At 36.2% G+C, this 20,462-nt stretch overlaps 1 protein-coding gene across 12 annotated transcripts in view; it reads right to left on the reverse strand.

Annotated features, from left to right (window-relative positions):
• Positions 1-20,462, reverse strand: part of TASP1 (taspase 1) — a 281,144-nt gene that overhangs the window by 174,600 nt on the left and 86,082 nt on the right. For all 12 annotated transcript variants that reach the window (XR_199566.3, XR_006606287.1, XR_006606286.1 and 9 more), the window contains one exon: positions 19,648-19,754. Coding sequence is in view for 6 of the 12 variants with exons in the window: in XM_045078421.1 (XP_044934356.1) it covers positions 19,648-19,754 (107 nt within the window). In the remaining 6 variants the exon portion in view is untranslated. The remainder of the gene's footprint in view (positions 1-19,647; positions 19,755-20,462) is intronic.

Below are 20,462 nucleotides of genomic sequence, written 5' to 3' on the forward strand. Positions count from 1 at the left end.
ACACTTTGTTCCAATGTAAAAGTGGCTCTCCACACCCCTGCTCCCCATCTCATACCAAAATACTGTTTCTGCAAGTCCTGAGACCCCAAATAACTCCAGAAAGGATTTCCTTAATCTCTTCCCAACCACACAAGAGGCCCTTGAACCTAAAGGCTCAACCTGAAACAGGTGGTTGTCCCCGCTCTGGGAAAACTCGTCATATGCTTGGCTTGTCCTAGGATCTTTTGTGGCTTACCTTGCTCCCTGTCAACCTGTACATAGCAACTAACAAACTATCAGGAATAGTTTTTAATTGACCCTCATTAATAAATCAAACTCCAGGCCCTCTGAAATTGCATCTTGCTCAATACATATGCAAGATCCAAACTCAGCCTATCTAAAGCAATTTTCCTAAGTACCTCACATATTTCTCTCTGATTATTTCATATTTAGATCATCCCTAAATGTAACAATTTTGCACATCACTTCTGAATAGGCTCTTTCCAAAAGTATGACCCTAAACAACTACTGTGAAATCTCTGCCTGATCCTCATAATAACCACACAGAAGTCCAGACCCCCTTCTCAGGATACAGGAGTGATCTTTATTTCAGGAGGTTTTGCATGCCCTCTGGCCTATTGTTCAAAACAAACGTCTTAGACTCTTACTGTCAAACATTAAGCCCTCACTTAAAATCTATAAAGAAATCAGATGTCTTGATATTGGTCCACACTCTTCCATTCAATGTTTTTCCTTTAGCAAAACTTTACTGCCCTCCCATCCTTTTGGGCCATCTGGCACCAGATCACACTCTTTTCATTTTTGACTAACCAATTCACTTTCTCTAATTCCAAATCACTTTCTTAAAAGCTCTACATAAGTAACATATATACTATGCTTTAGCTTTAACTTTACTTTTTCCACCAGAGACTACCTTAACCTCAGTCATCACGTCTGAGAAACATGTTCAAGGGAGGAGGGAATCAAGATGATTTGGCAGTTTCACTTCATACAGGCACATATATCACAGTACTTCAATGACAGAGATAACACAACATGCTACCAGCATATTCACTAATAGGCTATGAACTTCATTATCTGGGCAGATTAAAAAACACCCAAATAAATGAACTAAGGCCTTGCTAATTAAATAGACAGCAACAAAGTCTCTTTAATAAGAGCAGGCAACCTTTTTCAATTTAGTTGTCCAATTTGGCTCTTTCCAGCAACACCTGGCCGTGGTCTGGACCTCTGGTCTTTCTTTCATTTCAGGGCATACGTTTACCTTCTCTGGATAAAATTACACTTTTTCTTTTAAATACCAGAGCTCAACTGGCCTTTGAACTGAGTCTTAAAGCAGTGGGGAACAACAGATAAAGTACTAGAAGGTAACTTCGACAATCTGGATTCTATTCCTAATGATGAAACACCATGCCCAGGACAATTGGGATGGGTTCTTTAACCGGGATTTAAACTTGACCCTCTCCAGATTCAGTATTTGACACTGAATTTAATAATACAGTAATAAGTTACTTTATTTATTTTTTATTTTTTATAAACATATATTTTTATCCCCAGGGGTACAGGTCTGTGAATCACCAGGTTTACACACTTCACAGCACTCACCAAAGCACATACCCTCCCCAATGTCCATAAGTTACTTTATTTGATATGATATTTTTAAAGCAATATCTATTTGACTATACAATTATGAGTATACTCTCCAAAATATAATTATTAAAAATCATAAATACACAACTACTAAAGATAAGCATATTAAAAAACAAAAGGGAAAGAAAAAATGCCCACATACTTTTTCCTTTTATGCCTCAATACCTTAAAATTTTATTAGAAAATAAAGAGAAATCAAGGAATCACAAAGAGTAGGAAACAAGCTAAGTATATTCTAGGACATAAAATACAATCCAAATTAATTATGACTAGTACTATATCCCAGAAATCTTAAGTTCCATTCAAATTAACCTCAGAATGTTTACAGACTCCCACCACTCAAAAGCCAGTGATTAAAACAATCACCCAGCTAGGCTTCATTCATACATATTTCAAAATATTCTCTTCATTGTTCCTAAATACAGTTAGTGAAAATAAAAGTAGACAAATGTCCAGGGAGTACTCTGGCTGTGGACTTAATGCCTTCTATGGCCTTTTTGGGTTTCGCTAAATTTTGGGCACAGTTGAATCTGATCAGTTGTCATGCCCACAAAAGGTATTACAAACTGCCAAAACTAGAGTTTGCTTTCAACAGCAAAGTGTTATACATTAGTATTATATATTCTGTTTTGCAAATACCTTAAAATGGAATGTGTATCACCAAGTGCTCACCTTTCTAGATTGTCTCACACATGTAGACTACCTGACTGGCCCCCGGAAGCATGTGAGTTTGAAACCACCATCCTATAGAAGCTCCATAGTGTAACCAAGCTTCTCTACTTACAGGCTTCTAAATCTAAGGCTTTCTCTTTCTCTCCATCAAAATATCTAAGTCCTACCCCTTTATCCAAGACCCAGCTTAAATTCTCCCTCTTGATGAAGCCTACAGTGAAAAACTTTGTGAGTTTGTAGAGTGATTTCTCCATCCTACCAATTCCCATGGCCCTCACTGATTCCTTCACTCTTCTAGCACATACTCCATGGTATGAGTTCCCTTTATGTTTAATTCCCATGAACCAAATATAATGGTCAGTGCCTAGGTGTTATACACTCTATTTACTCCCTAAAAACTACATAAAAGCCTGAATATAAAGGGCACTCGATAAATATTTGCTGGTGATAATGCTGAAGTCAAAGGGAAAATAGGAATTGGGAAGAAAAACTAAGGATCCCGTGAGGCCATGACCTCGGGTGGAAACATCACTTAATGTCTGTGTACTCAAGGTGACTTGCTGATATGAGTTCCACATAACCTCGGGCTACACAAATCAACAGAGCAATGAAAATGGAGCACTGCCTATCCCTTGAGCAAATGACCCAAAATGACCATCGAAGAGAAGGCAATGCTTGCAAAAAAGGGGGGCGGATAATCACAAGTTTCACACAGTAAGCCTGCAAAGCAACCCCATTTTTATTTTATCACATGTCCAGGTCCCTTCTGGGAAAATCACACAACCCAAATAAACAGGTGCTAGCAAATGGGTAGAAATTCTTGTAGTGGTGAGGGTCCATTCTTTTTCCTAGAAAAAAAAGGCATGATCTAGGATTTTATTTGTAAAACAGGCATTTTACCTGCATAGCAGGAAAGGAACTCGGTCAAGTTTTCTCTAGATGGGCACGCCCCCTTGTGGGCAGTTCCTGACTCACCTCTATGAAATGGTCAGTTGAGATTGTGGGCTGTTTCTAAAATATCATTTCCCCACAATCATTTCCCTCTCTTACTTATATAATATCTTCAGATCTCTAAAATACTGAGGAAGTACAGTTATATTATTAGTAATATTTCAGGTATCATCTCTTTTTTCATTACATCCCCAGAAACAAGCTTACTGGTAAACAGCAAAGCACTGTTTTAAACTAACGTATGCTTGAAGCACTTAAATAATAGATTCAAACTTACCTTCAAAGACCACAAAATTTACAACTGAAGAAAATAACATTATAGGATTGTCTCTCTCAAAATTAATATTAGAATCATCTTTTGTAGATGTTTAAGTTAGTAATGTTAGCTGAGTAAAGACACTGTTCCTAGATACTCTGATAAGGAAAGAAAAAAATGCTCATGGCTCCTTGAGCTTACACAATATTATAAAGTAACCATACACACCAATCTTAAAATGGCAAATGTTTAGATAATTCAACAAGCATTTATAAATACCCATTATATGCACTAAGTAGAAGGAAGAATTTGTTCAGATCTGGGTGGCATTTGAGCTGGTTGTTGGATTAGAGCTGGACTTGGATTAGAATTTCCCTTAAGGTCAGGAACACGACAGGGATGCCCAGTCTCACCACTTTTGTTCAACATAGTACCAGAAGTCCTAGCTTCTGAAGTCCTAGCCATCAGAAACAAAAAGAAATAAAAGGCATTCAAATTGGCAAAGAGGAGGTCAAATTCTCTCTCTATTCTCAGATGAATGACATGATATTTTATGTGGAAAACCAAAAGGCTCCACCCCCAAACTACTAGAACTCATACAGCAATTCAGCAACATGCAGGATACAAAATCAATTCACAGAAATCAGTTGCATTTCTATACAATAACAATGTGACTGAAGAAAGAGAAATTAAGGAATTGATCCCATTTACAACAGCACCAAATACTGTAAGATATCTAGGAATAAACCTAATCAAAGAAGTAAAGGATCTACAGTCTAGAGACACAGAACACTTATGAAAGAAATTGAGGAAGACACAAAGAGATGGGAAAACATTCCATGCTCATGGATTGGAAGAATAAATATAGTGAAAATGTCCATGCTGCCCAAAGCAATCTACACTTTCAGTGCAATCCCTATCAAAATACCATCGACATTTTTCACAGAGATGGAACAAACAGTCCTAAAATTTGCATGGAACCAGAAATTTTGCCAGAGGATGGCTGAAAAAGAAAACCAAAGCTGGGGGTATCATAATGTCTGACTTCAAGCTATAATACAAAGCTACAATAATCAAATCAGCATAGTCGTGGCACAAAAACAGACACATAGATCAATGGAACAGAATAGAGACCCCAGAAATGGTCAACTAATCTTTGACAAATTAGGAAAGAATATCCAATGGAAAAAGGACAGTCTCTTCAATAAATAGTGCTGGGAAAATTGGACAGTCACATGCAGAACAATGAAATTGGACCATTCCTTTACACAATACACAAAGATAAACTCAAAATGGGTGAAAGACCTAAATGTGAGACAGGAATCTATCAAAATCCTAGAAGAGAACATTAACATTGGCCACAACAACCTCTTTCAAGACATGTCTATAAAGGGAAGGGAAATAAAAGCAAAACTGAACTTTCAGGACTTCATCAAGATAAAAAGCTTTTGCACCGCAAAGGAAAGGTCAACAAAACTAAGAAGCAACCCTCAAAATGGGAGAGGATATCTGCAAGTGACATTACAAATAAAAGGCTGGTATCCAAGATCTATAAAGACCTTCTCACTCTACATCCAAAAAACAAATAATCCAGTCTAGAAATGGGCAGAAGACATGAACAGACACTTCTCCAAACAAGACATACCAATAGCTAACAGACACATTCAACATCACTTGGCACAGGGAAATACAAATCAAAACCACAATGAGTTACCAACTTACACCAGTTAGAATGGCAAAAATTAATAAGACAGGAAACAATACGTGCTGGCAATGATGTGGAGAAAGGGAAACCCTCCTACAGTGCTGGGAATATAAGCTGGTGCAGCCATTCTAGAAAACAGTATGGAGGACTCTCAAAACATTAAAAATAGAGCTACCCTACAACCCAGCAATTGCAGTACTAGGTATTTACCCCAAATATACAGAAGTAGTGAAAAGAAGGGGCACATTCACCCCAATGTTCATAGCAGCAATGTCCACAATAGCCAAACCATGGAAGGAGCCCAGATGTCCTTCAACAGATGAATGGATAAAGAAGAAGAAGTGGTTCATATATACAATGGAATATTACTCGGCCACCAGAAAGAATGAATACCCACCATTTGCATCAAAATGGATGGAAATGGAGGGGGTTATGCTAAGTGAAGAGAAAGAAAATTATCATATGGTTTCACTCATATGTGGAACATAAGGAATAACACGGAGGACAACAGGGGAAAGGAGGGAAAACAGGGGAAAGAAGGGGAAGAAATCAGAGAGGGAGACAAACCATGAGACTCTGGACTCCAGGAAACAAACTGAGGGCTAGAGAAGGGAGGGGCATACAGGAATGGAGTAACCAGGTGATGGGTATTAAGGAGGGCACATGTGGTGATGAGCACTCAGTGTTATACTCAATTAATGAAACGTTGAACACTACATCAAAAACTAATGATGTACTATATGCTGGCTAATTTCAATTAATAATAATAATAAATAAGAATAATAAAATTAATAATAAAATAATTAAAATAATAATATTGTTTTAATAATAAAATAATAAAAATAAGAATAATTAAAATTCATTGTAAACCTACAAAAAAAAGAATTTCAGCAGGCAGAGAAGTGGCTGGCATTCCATTATTATTATTACATGAAGGAAAAGAGACATAAGCAAAAACATGGAAGTGAGAACTTTCAGTAAATTCATGAAAAATCGTATGTATTTGGCAAAAGAAAAAGAAAATTCCCAAAGGAAAATAATAAAAAAGTAGACTGGGTCCAAGTTTCAAGAGGATTTATAAAATCAGGCTAATAAGTTGGGTTTTAACTTAGAAATAGTAAATACTCTATTGAAGTTTCTCCCAGAACAACAATACCAATACAAGTATTTTTTAAGAAAATATATCCTGGGATAAGAAACACAGGTTTAAGGAGGAAGTGAGTAAAGCTAGAAGAAGGGAAGCCAGTTATGCAGATACTGCAACTGTCCAGCAATCAATGATGAAAATTTACAGACTTGATGGGGTAATAATACCAAAACCCAAAAAAAAAACAGCAAAAACAAACAAACAAAAAAATTTATTCATTAAACAAATATTTTTGAGCACTTATATGCCAAACTGAGAAACCATGGTCATTAAAAGAGATGCCTGAGGACAATAACAGTGACCTGGAGACAAACTCTGAACCACAGAGAAGGGAGTAAGGAGCTCTACTCCACCTGGAGGAAAGCTAAATGAATGACAGTGCACATGAAGTTATTAACTACACACAACTATGTAATTCCTAACTCACAGAATGTCCCAAGTTCACTTAAACAATGATTACCAATGCACCTGTTTTACTAGGCCCACTCTGACATAATTATGCAGAACAAAGCAATAACCCTCTAATGCTGGCCCAATAACTTATCCATCCCCACAAATTTTGATTCAGTATATTAAGAGTAGAGCCTAAGAATGTTGTAAAATTCCCCAGATGAATCTAATGGTCTGCCAGGTTTAGGATATACTAGAGAAAAGAATCTTTTAATGAGAGGATCCAGAAAGGGGGTTGAACAAACTCCACATTGCTACTGAAAATAGATCAGAGAATATTCAAGCTGGAAAGAACAATGGTAATCACCTGGTCCAGCATGCTGACTTCACTGCTGAGAAAACTAAAGTCTACAAAGGCTCCATGGTTGCCCAAGGTCTCTGGACTGGTCAATGGCAGACTTAGACTAGAACTCATGGTCCACTATGCCCCATCTCTTAGCCTGTCCCTGCCCCTCAATTCCTCAAGTAATCCCAGCCTCATGTCTTGAATTCTAAATGGTTCCTGGCATCTATCTATTTATCAAAATCTTTGAGGCTGATTAGAAAAAAGGTAGCCCAATCAAGACTTTAAAACTCAAAGATAGTTCTCCTTCAACCTAATTAAGCACCGGTCCTTTCATCTGACCCTAAAACACCCCTGTTGTTACTCTGTGTGTGTGCACACATGTATACACACACTTATCTTTTCACATATTGGTTTATTCTGCTGGTCTTATTAGCTGTACATATGTCAACATCACTACATCTATAATGCGACAACGTGGGTCCTTAGTACCTGGTGATATCAAATGAGGATATATTTAAAAGATTTGACTTAGAGTCTGATGCTCTTAAGACCATGGTCTGAGTCAGCTCCTAGCTTCTTCTATCTGTTGCACCAATAAAATTCTATCCACTGGAGGTCTTTCCTTTTAGGAAAGCTACAATATGGTGGCTTCTACATTATACACAAGATCACTTGGGACTATTCCAGCGATAACAAAGAAATGCTCTTGTTTTTTCTCCACTAATTCTGTTACACTAAAATTAAAACGAGACTCCAAAGAACAGCTGAATTGAAGGAGAATTTATAAGGCTGAAAATATCTGATGCCAACTTACAAGTCCCCTAAAAAACCACTGGTTACTTTCATTACGAAGTAAAAGCAGCAGTTAAGATTTGTCAACAATGACTTCTTGCTTCAATCTTATCTTGCTTACAATTTAAGACTCAGTGTAGATTTAAGGCATAATCTGGCATGGGTTCAAGGAAGACTTAGCAAGAAACCCAACCCACCAGCTACTGAATCTTTTTATGAGAACTGAGAAGCTTTTTCCTGACACAGGAAAAAAGATAACTGTAATTATTCAGCTACCAAGGGTTGAAAGTTCTGAATTTAAATAACTGATGAATTGACACAAAGCACAAGAAACCACAGACATTTAAAGAATTCCTATCAAGTTATACTGCAAAGGAATGATGATCACCAGGCTCCATAACCTACATAATTGTATGAGGTAATGGTGATTAATTAAATGTAATATATTTTTTAGAGGGAAGGGAGAGGGGCACAGAGGGAGGGAGAGAGAGAATCTTAAGCAGGCTTCATGCCCAGGGCAGAGCCATCATGGGGCTCAATCTCATAACCCTGAGATCATGACCTGAGCTGAAATCAAAAGCCAGATGTTTAAACAAATGAGCCATCCAAGCACACCAAATGTAGTATGTTTAAAAAAGATATTGATGTATCTGATTTATATATAAGTTCTACAGGCTTATTCAGTAATCAAGATAGGTAATGCATATGTAACTTTTAATATATTACTTACAACTCAAAGTAATCACTTAACAGAATGAATTTTCAGTTTTATGAAAAGCTTAAATATATAAACTACAGTTATTCCTGTAAAGAGAATTCAAAGAAATTTCTTCTGTTTACTCATATCTATGCATTAACCATGTTCTTAAGAAATACAACAAAACTCCAGATCAAGTAAATTTCTATAAAAGACTAATTACTCCTTTCCCTGTACACATTATAGACAGACATGTACACAAGTACAAATAGAACAATCTGAAGAAAACATGTTTTTTATGCATTTATTTTCTTTGATCTTAACCTACCTCTCACCCAAAAAATACAGTGATTTAGTATGATACAGTTAAGCGTTTACATAATAATTTCAAGATGGTGGATAAAAGAGAAAAACGTTACCCACAATATACTTCAAAAGAATAGAATATATTTATATGAAGCGCACAAAGCAAGGCCCAACATTTCCTTTCTGAAACATGTGGCCAATTTGATGTCCCTATGTGGTGGCTAAAGAACACAAAATTAAAAGTTGTAGCATCTCTTTAGAGTGGTTTTGAACACACAACATTGTATAAAGCATTGCAAAACTTTCTCAATTTGTTCATTAGAAATTGAAGAATGAAAGATATTCACAAAAAGGCCAAATTATCTTTCATTCCACTATCCTATGTAAGTACTGCTTTACCAAAAAACCAATGAAATTAATTGAAAAGTTAAATTACTTTAAAAAGTGGCAGGAGGAGGCAAAGAATTCTATGTACATTTAATTGTAAAATCTGTTATTAAAGAAAAAGGGTGACTATTTCAACTATATGCTTGTGGAAAATGAAGGTGGGGGAAAAAAGGCTTGAAACATCAGATATATTGAGATCAAACAATACTCCCAACTTCTTTTAATATGCTAAGAATAAGAGAGTCCCTTCTGGTAATATCCAGGGCTAACTGTTTGAAACTGATATTTATGAAATCTAGATTATGGTGTACATTGAGTTAGTTTGCTTTCCCAATGTGAGTATCTTCCCTTTGTAGCAACTCAGTCCTGTGCCATGGTCAAGAACAGCAATTGGCCAATGAGTCAATCACTTCATTCCAAAAGAAAGGTTTCATTTCTTAAATATGATAAAGATTAATACTAACACAACTATCTTTTTCTTTTTGTATCAAAACAAAGCAAAAAATAAATTTAAAACACGTCATCACTTCATCACATATACTACAAGAATTACTGATACGTATTCTAACAATGAGAGTTCATGACAATACTGTTGGGGAAGACCCAGATACTACTATGAAGGAATTAGAAAGAACAGAAAAACATGCTAAAAGGTACCACACATATGTGATCAGCAAAATTCATACTGAAAGACCCTCCAGAGGACAAATAGTTCAGGTGTTCTTACAGAAACACAGTCTTCACTTTGCCTACTTCCAATATTTACCAATTTCAGTTACCACAGTTTAAACAGAACAAGTCACTCAACAACATGGTTGAAATTTCAGTTACCATCGTATATTAACTATGAATAAGTTGCATGAAGTACAGATTTCATTGTTAGCTCTTCAGTTCACAGATCACGATGTAAACACTAGAGGCTCATCATGATCGGTAACCAGTTACGTCACTTCTTCAAAGTCTGTCATGATGGGTCACTGTGCACAGACAGCACACTGTACAGCTGTGCTGCCTCCTTAGCTCCTAGTGATAAATCCATGACATTTTACCAAAAAAAAATGATCACCAAAAGAGGGAACTGGCCAAAAAAGATGAAAGTGAAGCAAAGAAACAAAAAGTGATAATGTTGGAAGCAAAATTCTAACCAAACATAAATGAGGTTAAAAAGAAACAGCTGACACTAGGAATGTTTCACACTGACACCATTCAAGATACTTAAGATCTGCAATCAGAGGAAATTAGTGAAGACAAATTTTTTAACATAAATAAGGAATGTGGCCATGATAAAAAGATGTCCCAGAGGAAGTGACGTTGACAAAAAAACCTGACATTAAAGTGACTTTAAGAGAAAGACAAATACATATAATTTCAATTCTGTGTGGAATATAAAAAAGAAAACAAGTAAATAACAACAACAAAACAAAAACAGACTCATAAATACAGAGAACAAAATGGTGGTTGCCAAATGGAAGGAGGGTGGGAGGTACACAAAATAGGTGAAAGAGATTAAGAGGTACAAACTTCTAGTTATAAAATAAGTAAAACATGGAAATGGAAAGTACAGCACAGGAAACATAATCAACAATATTGTAATAATGTTGTATGATGACTGTTGGTGACTATACTTATTATCATGGTGAACATTAAATAATCCACAGTTTGTACAACATAGTTGTACAACCTGAAACTAATGTAATATTGTATGCCAGCTATACCTCAATCAATAAAGAAATAAACTGCACTCGAAGGAGAAAGGAGGAAGGCAGGGAAGCAGAAAGAAAAAAAAATAAACAAACAAACTCTGGGAGATATTTTGCAACATGGAAAGGGCAAAGGAAAAAATGTTGAAAGCTGATCCAAAACTAAAAAGGAGTTTGACAATTTACCTTGACATAAAAAGATGCTCACTCTACATCATAAGTTACATAACAAGAAAGCAAGTGCCATTCAAACTACCCTTGATAAGTTCTTTTTAACACAAATAAAACACTTTTATTTTTTTTTTTTTAATTTACTTGACAGACAGAGATCACAAGTAGGCAGAGAGGCAGGCAGAGAGAGAGGAAGGAAAGCAGGCTCCTGCTGAACAAAGAGCCCGATGCGGGGCTCGATCCCAGAACCCGAAAGCGGGGCTCGATCCCAGAACCCGAAAGCAGAGGCTTAACCCACTGAGCCACCCAGGTGCCCCAAATAAAACACTTTAATTCTTACTGCCACAAATGTTTCAAATTAGTATACTAAATAAATATTAGTTTTACTTACTTTTAATCATTGCTCTATACATTTATAACCAACAGTAAAAGAGTTTTTAATGCTCTGGCAAAAGTGTTTAAAGGTCATGAAACAAGTGTAATTTTTTGTCATTAAGATCCCTTTACACATTTCCAGCTAGTACATTTTTATGGTCCAGCACTATCATGCAAAGTATGAACTGTCTATATGCCATAAGGGAAAGAAGTGGTAAAAGAAAAATCCAGAAGAGTTGGGTGCACCCAGAGAGGGGAATGGAACAGAGTAAACAATGACTATTTTTGTATTATATATACAGCACTACAGTTAAATAGTAAATGTTTCCTTCTCCAGCATGTCTTCTCTCTAAGTCATGAAAAATAAACAAGGTTGAAACAGAGATGCCACTTACCAAGAAAAGGCAATTACTAGAATTGACATTACTCGTTTTAATATTATATCTTAAAATCTATATATCCTGAAAAGTCACAACAAAATTGTTTTTATTTGATTTTTGTGCAGATTAGTTTCTTCCACCAATATCGGTTTATAGTAATAAAGGATATGTTAATTGTGGGGAAGGAACTGATTAAAAACTTTCTCCCCTTACACTATATGCTACAAATTGCCTACCTAACAGCCACACTCCTCCCCCTCCTTTGACAACAAAACCACTATTTTGTTTGGAAAGACAGTGTCCAGCAGCAAGACATGAGCTATATAAGACAGTCATTAGGATAACCCACTCAACTTTCTAAGCTCTCTTACAGCCAAGAATAGCCAAGTGACTAAAATGTGCCTCTTCTCCACTATTCCCCCAAAAATAACTAAGGGGAAGTCTACAGGGAGACTCTGGAAAACGTTTGCATCCCAGATTTTAAAAGTAACAGATACATCTGGCAGTAGTCTCCCTACCCCCATCATCTCCCTTCTTCTCACCTTGAATGCAGATGTGACATCTAAAATTGTAGGAGCCATATTACATCCATAAGGCAAAAGGCATGAGAGAAAGACCCAAGAGAATCCCAGATATGTTGGCTAAGCACCATTGGAAACCTAAGCTAACGCCAGCAACCAACCACCTCCAAACTTTTTATTATATGGCAACAGGCCAGGGAGAAGGAAGACAAATATGCATAGCCTAACCACAATCAGGTTTTCTATTGTTTGCCGCCAAAAGCATTCCAAGGATTAACTATTCTTATTTTAAACCAAGTCAAATGTAAATGTAAATGATCAAAGACTGAGGAAAATAAAAATACTACAGTTTAGTGAGATAGCAAGCTATTAAATATTTCTCTTGCTTTAATTTTTATTTCTACTAGTATTGTGGTAATATTGGTAAAAATCAATTACTTTTTTATAGAAAAACAAGAAATATCAATGCAACAAAAATTTCCAATTGATTTATTTTCAGGATTAAAAATATTGACTTACTCTACCATATACTCTTCAAGACAATGTTTATCTCCTTCAACAGTAACAAAAATTGTCAACATTACGAAAGTTACCAAACACTCTATTCTTTTGGCTATATTTATATAACCAACTCACAGGTTATATTATATGGCTCCAACAAACAGTAGTCCTGAGCCTCAATCAATGCTGGCTAACCACAACTATGCTGAAGCTACACACACAGGATAAGAAGAAAAAAACCAAATACAGGTTATTTAGAAAGTAGCTATCTGTCCTTCCCTGTCATATCTCTAAAAAAATTACTATACTTCCTCTTAAAAATTATAACTTTCTTCCTCACTGGCTCATCATCCAGTGGTCTTTTCTTTCTGTGGCCATGTTTATTACCTTTACTATTGAAATAAGGCCTACCAAGGTTATGCAGCGAACATCTATAAGACAAAGCCTCTGGCCAGCATCTTTCTTTAATGGCAGGGCCTTAGGTCCCAATCATTTTTGTAGGCCAGTGTCAAAACACAGAGCTTTGCTTTAAAGCTCAGATACTCTGAATATTAAAAATATTTTCCTGTCAGAAAGGGGAACCCTCCTACGCTACTGGTGGGAATGCAAGCTGGTACAGCCACTCTGGAAAACAGTATAGAGGTTTCTTAAAAGTTGAAAATAGAGCTACCCTACAACCCAGCAATTGCACTGCTGAATATTTACCCCAAAGATAAAGATGTAATGATCTGAAGGGGCACCTGCACCTCAATGTTTATAACAACAATGTCCACAATAGCCAAACTATGGAAACAGCCAAATGTCCATCAACAGATGAATGGATAAAAAAGATATGGTACATACATACAAGGGAATATTACTCAGCCATCAAAAAAAGGAAATCTTGCCATTTGCAATGATGTGGATGTAACAAGACGATATCATGCTAAGCAAAATAACTCAATCAAACAAAAACAATTCTCATATAACCTCACCAATACATGGAGTTTCAGAAACAAGGCAGAAGATCATAGGTGGGAAGAGCGAAAAATGAAACAAGATGAAATAAGAGAAACAAACCATAACTCTTAATCTCAGGAAATAAGCTGAGGATTGCTGGAGTGGAGGGGAGTGAGAGGGATGAGGTAGCTGGGTGATGGACATTGAGGAAGGTAAGTGTTGTGGTGAGTACTGTGTATTATATAAGATTGATGAATCACAGACCTGTACCCCTGAAACAAATAATACATTATATGTTAATAATAGTAAAAAATAATTTTCCTGTCATTTAAGATATCTAAAATACTCCACCCAAGGTAATTAATTTGGGCAGCAGTTTTCTTACCCTTCCTCCCCTCCTTTTTCTTTTCTTGGCCAACTGAATTTAAGGTTACAGGTCACAATGGCAAAGACTATTGTGTCTACATCAATTACAGCCACAAACAACTTGAATATCTACTATCACTTTTGTTCCCAATAACAGCCCTGCTATGGGAGAATATCACAATTTCCTTAAAGATAAGAAAAGTGAGCCTTTGGACACCTAGGTGGCTCAATTGGTTAAGCCTCCGCCCCTGTTTGGCTCAAGTCATGATCCCAGAGTCCCAAGATCGAATCCCGCATCATGCAGCCCACTGAGTGGGAGGCTCGCTTCTCCCTCTGACCCTCCTCCTTCCATACTTTCTCTCACTCACTCTCTCTCTCAAATAAATAAATAAATAAAATTTAGGAAGGAAGGAAGGAAAAGAAAGGTAAAAGAAAGAAAAGAAAAGAAAAAAGAAAACTGAGCCTTTTTATGATAAATGACTTACTGAATTATAGACCATAACTGACAATGGTAGAGTCTCTTGACCTCAGATCTCTCTCTCTCTTTCTTACTACTCCATGGCAAAACTTCTCAAAAGAATCATCTGCACCCTTGTTCTCCCTGATTAACCTGTGCCACACTGGTCCATAATCCACTGTGTCACAGAAACTATCCTTATCTAGGCCCACAGTCTTCAGTTGCTAAATCCAAAGGTCAGTTCTCTGCCCTCTTAGCAGTGCTCCATCCAGATGATGACTGACTTTGAACTACTCCTCTATGGCTTCCTAGACACTCTTCTGGTGATAACATCTGTCTCACTGACTGCATCTTCTTTCTCCTTTGCTGGGTTTTCCTCTTCCCAACTTGTACATGTTTAACTGGCTCAGGGTTCAATTTTCAGACCCCTATCTTCTCTCACTACTAAGTGAGCTCATCTAGCCACATGTATGTATATAACTTTTGATGCCAATAATTCCCAAGTGGAAATCTCCTTTCTGATCTGTCCATAGCTTCAGATATATGTAACCCAAATCCACAGTTAATCTTTCCTCCTGCTGTATCAAGCTTTTTATTGAAAAATCCTCCTTAAAAAAGAAAAAAAAAAGGAAGAAAAAAAGAAAATTCCTCCTAACCAGTATGGTAAGTGGTTGGTTAAATTTTTCAAAAGTTGAATATTCTCTGGGTAAAGTGGAGAATCATTTAAAAACAAAGTACACATAACTTAAACATTTTCTTCTTATTTAAAACACCAAGGTTCATTCATTAGCCAATCTTTTTATATAAGACCAAAGCCTTTTCTTTGAATGTAGGCCCACAACTAAATGTTCCATATCATCTTTCTTATATAAACTATAATACACTGAACTGTCCTAGGATTTCAAGTTTCATTTTATCTAAAATAGAACAAGAACATAAAGACACTAACAACACACCCAGAATGCTTTTAGATTTTTATGATTTTTCTCTTTTACGGCTGGCATGTCTATACTTAATTCTATGGCAATTTTTTATGAACCAACTTTATTTTTTCAAGTTAGCTCTCAAACAACAATCTTACCTTACAAACCCATAACTCTGTTTTTTAAACTCAGTATTCATCAGTTTACATGACACTTAATGATTTATATAATTACAGTAATAATAACAAACATAACAGGGTTCTTGGTGGCATATAATTCAACTGAAAGGAGCAGAGTGCATGGTACACTAAATGATGTTCTATTAGCTTTAGGGCGTTTAGGGTGCTGTTGGCATCAGGTAATGTGTCTTATGGTGAAATTGGAAAGTATTGGTTAATCTGAGTCCATTAAGGGGAAATGAGCCAAATTTCCACTTCTTACATCTATCACCATGAAGCCATGCCTCCTCCAGGCCTCCTTACCTCAATAAACGGCAATACTCAGTCACTGAAGCTAAAACCTTTCATTCTTCTCTCTTCCTTACCAGTATCTAAGAGAGCAAAAATGCCTATCTTTCTAGGAACTCTCAAAAGATGTCCCTGATACAGTTACTTCTCTCCAATGTCATCCCTATCAGTTCCTGTTGTCAACATCTCCCAACTGGAATAACTTCCTAACTAGTCCCCTCACTTCTACTCTTGCCCCACCCTCGCATGACACAAAACAGCCCAAGAGAATGCTTTAAAATGTGAATGAGATGGCATCACTTCTCTACTTTCAACTCTTCCATGGTTACTCATTATTCATGAAATAAAATGGAAACCCCCTGCCATAATCTACCAGATCCTAATGGAGCCAGCACCCAGCTATGTCCCCAGCTCCATTTCATACCATTCTCCCCCTGCACTCTGCTTTAGGCACACTGGTGTGCTTCTCCATTCCCTCCATTGCATATGCAGTTCATTATGCCTGGAATGAGTTCTCTGACTCTTCATAAAATTCACATCTCATTTTCCAATGATTATGTCCTCAGAGAGACCTATCATGATGACTCTAGCTAAAGGAGTCTTCCTTTAAGGCTCTTGTGACTCACATCCAAGTTACTCTGTATCATATCATCTTAAGGGCAGTGTTTTCCTTCCTAACAGTTACCAAACATGGTAACTAGCTTACTTAATTATATACTTGTATGTTTCTGTTTCTTTCCACTAAAATGTAGAGTTTCATTATTGCATGAATTTCTTCCACCTTGTTCACCATTGTTTTTCTTAATACCCAGCTCCGTAACAAGAGTAACTGCTTAATAAATATTTTCTGAAGAAAAAAAATTAATCTTCTGAATAAGACCAGCTAAATATATTCTCTATGAGATCAACTGCATAAAAATCCTAAACTTATGTCCAAAAAAAAAAAAAAAATCCTAAACTCATATATAGGAACGTTCAGAGTAGGGGCACCTGGGTGGCTCAGTGAGTTAAGCATCTGCCTTCAGTTCAGGTCATGATCCCAGGGTCCTGGGATGGAGCCCCATGCTGGTCTCCTTGCTCAGTGGGGAGCCTACTTCTCCCTCTCCCTCTGCCTACGGCTTCCCCTGTCTGCACTCTTTCTGTGTGTCAAATAAATAAATTTTAAAAATCTTAAAAAAAAAGAATGTTCAGAACAGCTTTATTCACAGTAGTTAAAATCTGGAAACAAGCCAAATGTCTATCAATAAGAGAACAGAAAAACAAACAAATTAATAGTATATTCACACTAGGAAATATTAATCACTCAATACATTAAAAAATAATGAGCCAGTGTCTCAAAGGTACTTTGCAAAATCAACCAAAAAGAAAAGAGTACCTTTTGTATGATTTTAACTATATAAAGTTTAAAAAAAATACAAAACATCTTTGGTGAGAAAAATCAGAGTAGCAGTTACCAGTGGAGGGTCAAGACTGGTTGGAAGGAAGCACAAAAAGAACTGGAAATGTTCTACTTCTTGACAGGTATGTGAGTTGCATGGGTATACACATTAATAAAAATGACTAAATTACTCACTGCATGCAAATTTTACCAGTTTTTTAAAAGGTCAAAAGTCTTAAATTTGCTCGCTCAGATATCACATGGGGTATAGAAACCCAAGAAATGGAACCACACTACTATCCACTTTCACCAAGACCTACCTACTAATTTGTTCATTCACATGCTAATTTTCTACTCCTTTCTGGAAGAAAATGAAAAGATTTAGACCAAAAAAATTTGATTAATTGTTCCTTGTAGCAACATACTGGGAAAATATATAACACTATGAAAGATAACTTATTATGCATTTATATAGAGTAAATAAAACTATGACAGAAAGCATAAACAGTATATAAGCAATCATAAAAGGAATAACCAATAAAGAACATTAATGAGGTATCAAAGTACATCAAAAGCCTGTAATATGAGACACCCATCATGAATTGGGTGCTAACAAACCCCAAGCCATAGGCTAAGCAAGAATGTTGTGGTTTTCAACTTCTCTCTAGCCCTCAAAACACCTAAGATACGCAACACGTGGACTCATGACAGCAACAGTGATGTGCAAAATGCAAACAAAGAATATAAAAGACTAAGAAACAGAGACATGTAATTAGAATGTAAAAACAAATCTACATGAATTCAATATACACATTTCCTTATAAACACACTCTACCCTCTAAATAGCCATGTTAAGAATCACTATCCAGAGCTATAAGAACCAAAATAATAGTCATGGGCCACATGTACCTACTGAGCACTTAAAATGTGGCAAGAGCATATGAGAAACTGAATTTTTAATTTCATTAAATGTTAACTAATTTTAATTTTAAAACATATTTAATTATTAGAAAGTTTTCAGTATGTTCAGAATAAACTGTTATATAAACCTACTTTTTCAACTGTTAATTTTGTTAAATTTAAGTACAAACCAAATATTTCCAATGAAAACTTAGTGCCAAAATTGAGATGTTAAATATAAAATATACACCAGTTTTGAAGACTTAATTAAAAAATGATAAAAAAGGGGAACCCTCCTACACTGTTGGTGGGAATGCAAGCTGGTGCAACCACTCTGGGAAACAGCACAGAGGTTCCTCAAAAAGTTGAAAATAGAGCTTCCTTTTGACCCAGCAATTGCACTACTGGGTATTTACCCTAAAGATACAAATGTAGTGATCCAAAGGGGCACATGCACCCAAATGTTTATAGCAGCAATGTCCACAATAGCCAAACTATGGAAAGAACCTAGATATCCCATCAACAGATGAATGGATAAAGAAGATGTGGTACATATATATAATACAATACTATGCAACCATCAAAAGAAATGAAATCTTGCCATTTTGCAACGACGTAGATGGAACTAGAGGGTATTAAGCTTAGCGAAATAAGTCAATCAGAGAAAGACAACTATCATATGATCTCCCTGATATGATAAAGTGGAGATGCAATGGGGGTGGGGGGGTTTAAGAGGGTAGGAAAAGAATAAATGAAACAAGATGGGATCGGGAGGGAGAAACCAAAAGAGACTCTTAATGTCACAAAACAAACTGAAGGTGGCCAGGGGGGAAGGGTGTAGGAAGAGGGTAGTGGGGTTATGGACATTGGGGAGGGTATGTGCTATGGTGAGTGCTGTGAAGTGTGTAAACCTGCCGATTCACAGACCCGTGCCCCTGGGGCTAATAATACATTATATGTTTATAAAAAAATAAAAATTTTTTTTTAAAAATGAAAAAGAAAGCTCAACAGCTCACGAATAATTTTTCCACTGGTTATATTTCTGAAGGGATATTTTGGATTCACTGGTTTAAACAAAATAATTATTAAAATTAATTTCACTTGTTTCTTCTTACTTTTTTAAATGTAACTACTAGAAAACTTAACAGTACATATGTGGCATGCATTGTATTTTTACTGGAAAGTACTATTCTAAAGCTGATATGTCTAAACACAGATTATAAATATCATTATGATACATTAATGGTTAATATTTCAAACACGTCCTGACCTTTTCACTTGATTGTCTTCTTTTCTTTAGTTGAATGAAATCTGTTTCCACTCTTTCTGCCAGCTCTAGTTTCCTCTTGTTCCTTTTAAATGCAGCTAAACTGAATCCTATAAAAGAAACATTAAAAATAACATTTGAGAAATATTAGGGTAATGAAGTAATGAGATATCCTGAAGAGCCTTTCTTAAGAACGATGAAAAAAGGGTTTAAAAAAAGTTTTTCCAATGTACACTGAAGTGATAGGAGAATAAGAGAAATAACCTAAGGTTAAAGAAATAAGAAAAATGTTAAATCCAGATAGGCAAATCAATCCTGAAGGTAGGTGGCACCCAGTGGTATCTGCTAACGCATGCTACTGCCAACTTTGGTTTTGAAGGTCTCTGTGCATAAAGGACAAGGAATGAAATCTAGAGGCATGAGAAAACATACTAGAGATTTTCCACAAAAAAAGTAAGGAATCTCAAGGAGTAACATGCCCAGTGAAAGGGAAAAACTGGAAAAGGCCACTGTAAGAAACAGGAAACCTGCAAGTTTCAGCTGTGGATACAAATGTAAAGGAGGAAAAGTCTCACTAGAAAATTCATGAACAAAAAATGCATTCAGACAAATTTAAAGAATTCTTATTATCTGTGTGGTCTGAGAACACACACACATACACAAACACACACACACCCACACACAAGTGATCTTGGTGTTGCAGAGCTTTAAAAACCCATCAAAAACAAATGCAAATACTGCCTGGAAAAACACATCTTAACTTACCAGACCTCAGAGAATTCCCAAGTTCCAATTAACATGAGCCCATAGTTTAAAAA

Source organism: Mustela putorius, unplaced genomic scaffold, assembly GCF_011764305.1.
Source record: "Mustela putorius furo isolate JIRA1106 unplaced genomic scaffold, ASM1176430v1.1 tig00000253_pilon_pilon_pilon, whole genome shotgun sequence".
NCBI classification, from domain to species: Eukaryota; Metazoa; Chordata; class Mammalia; order Carnivora; family Mustelidae; genus Mustela; species Mustela putorius.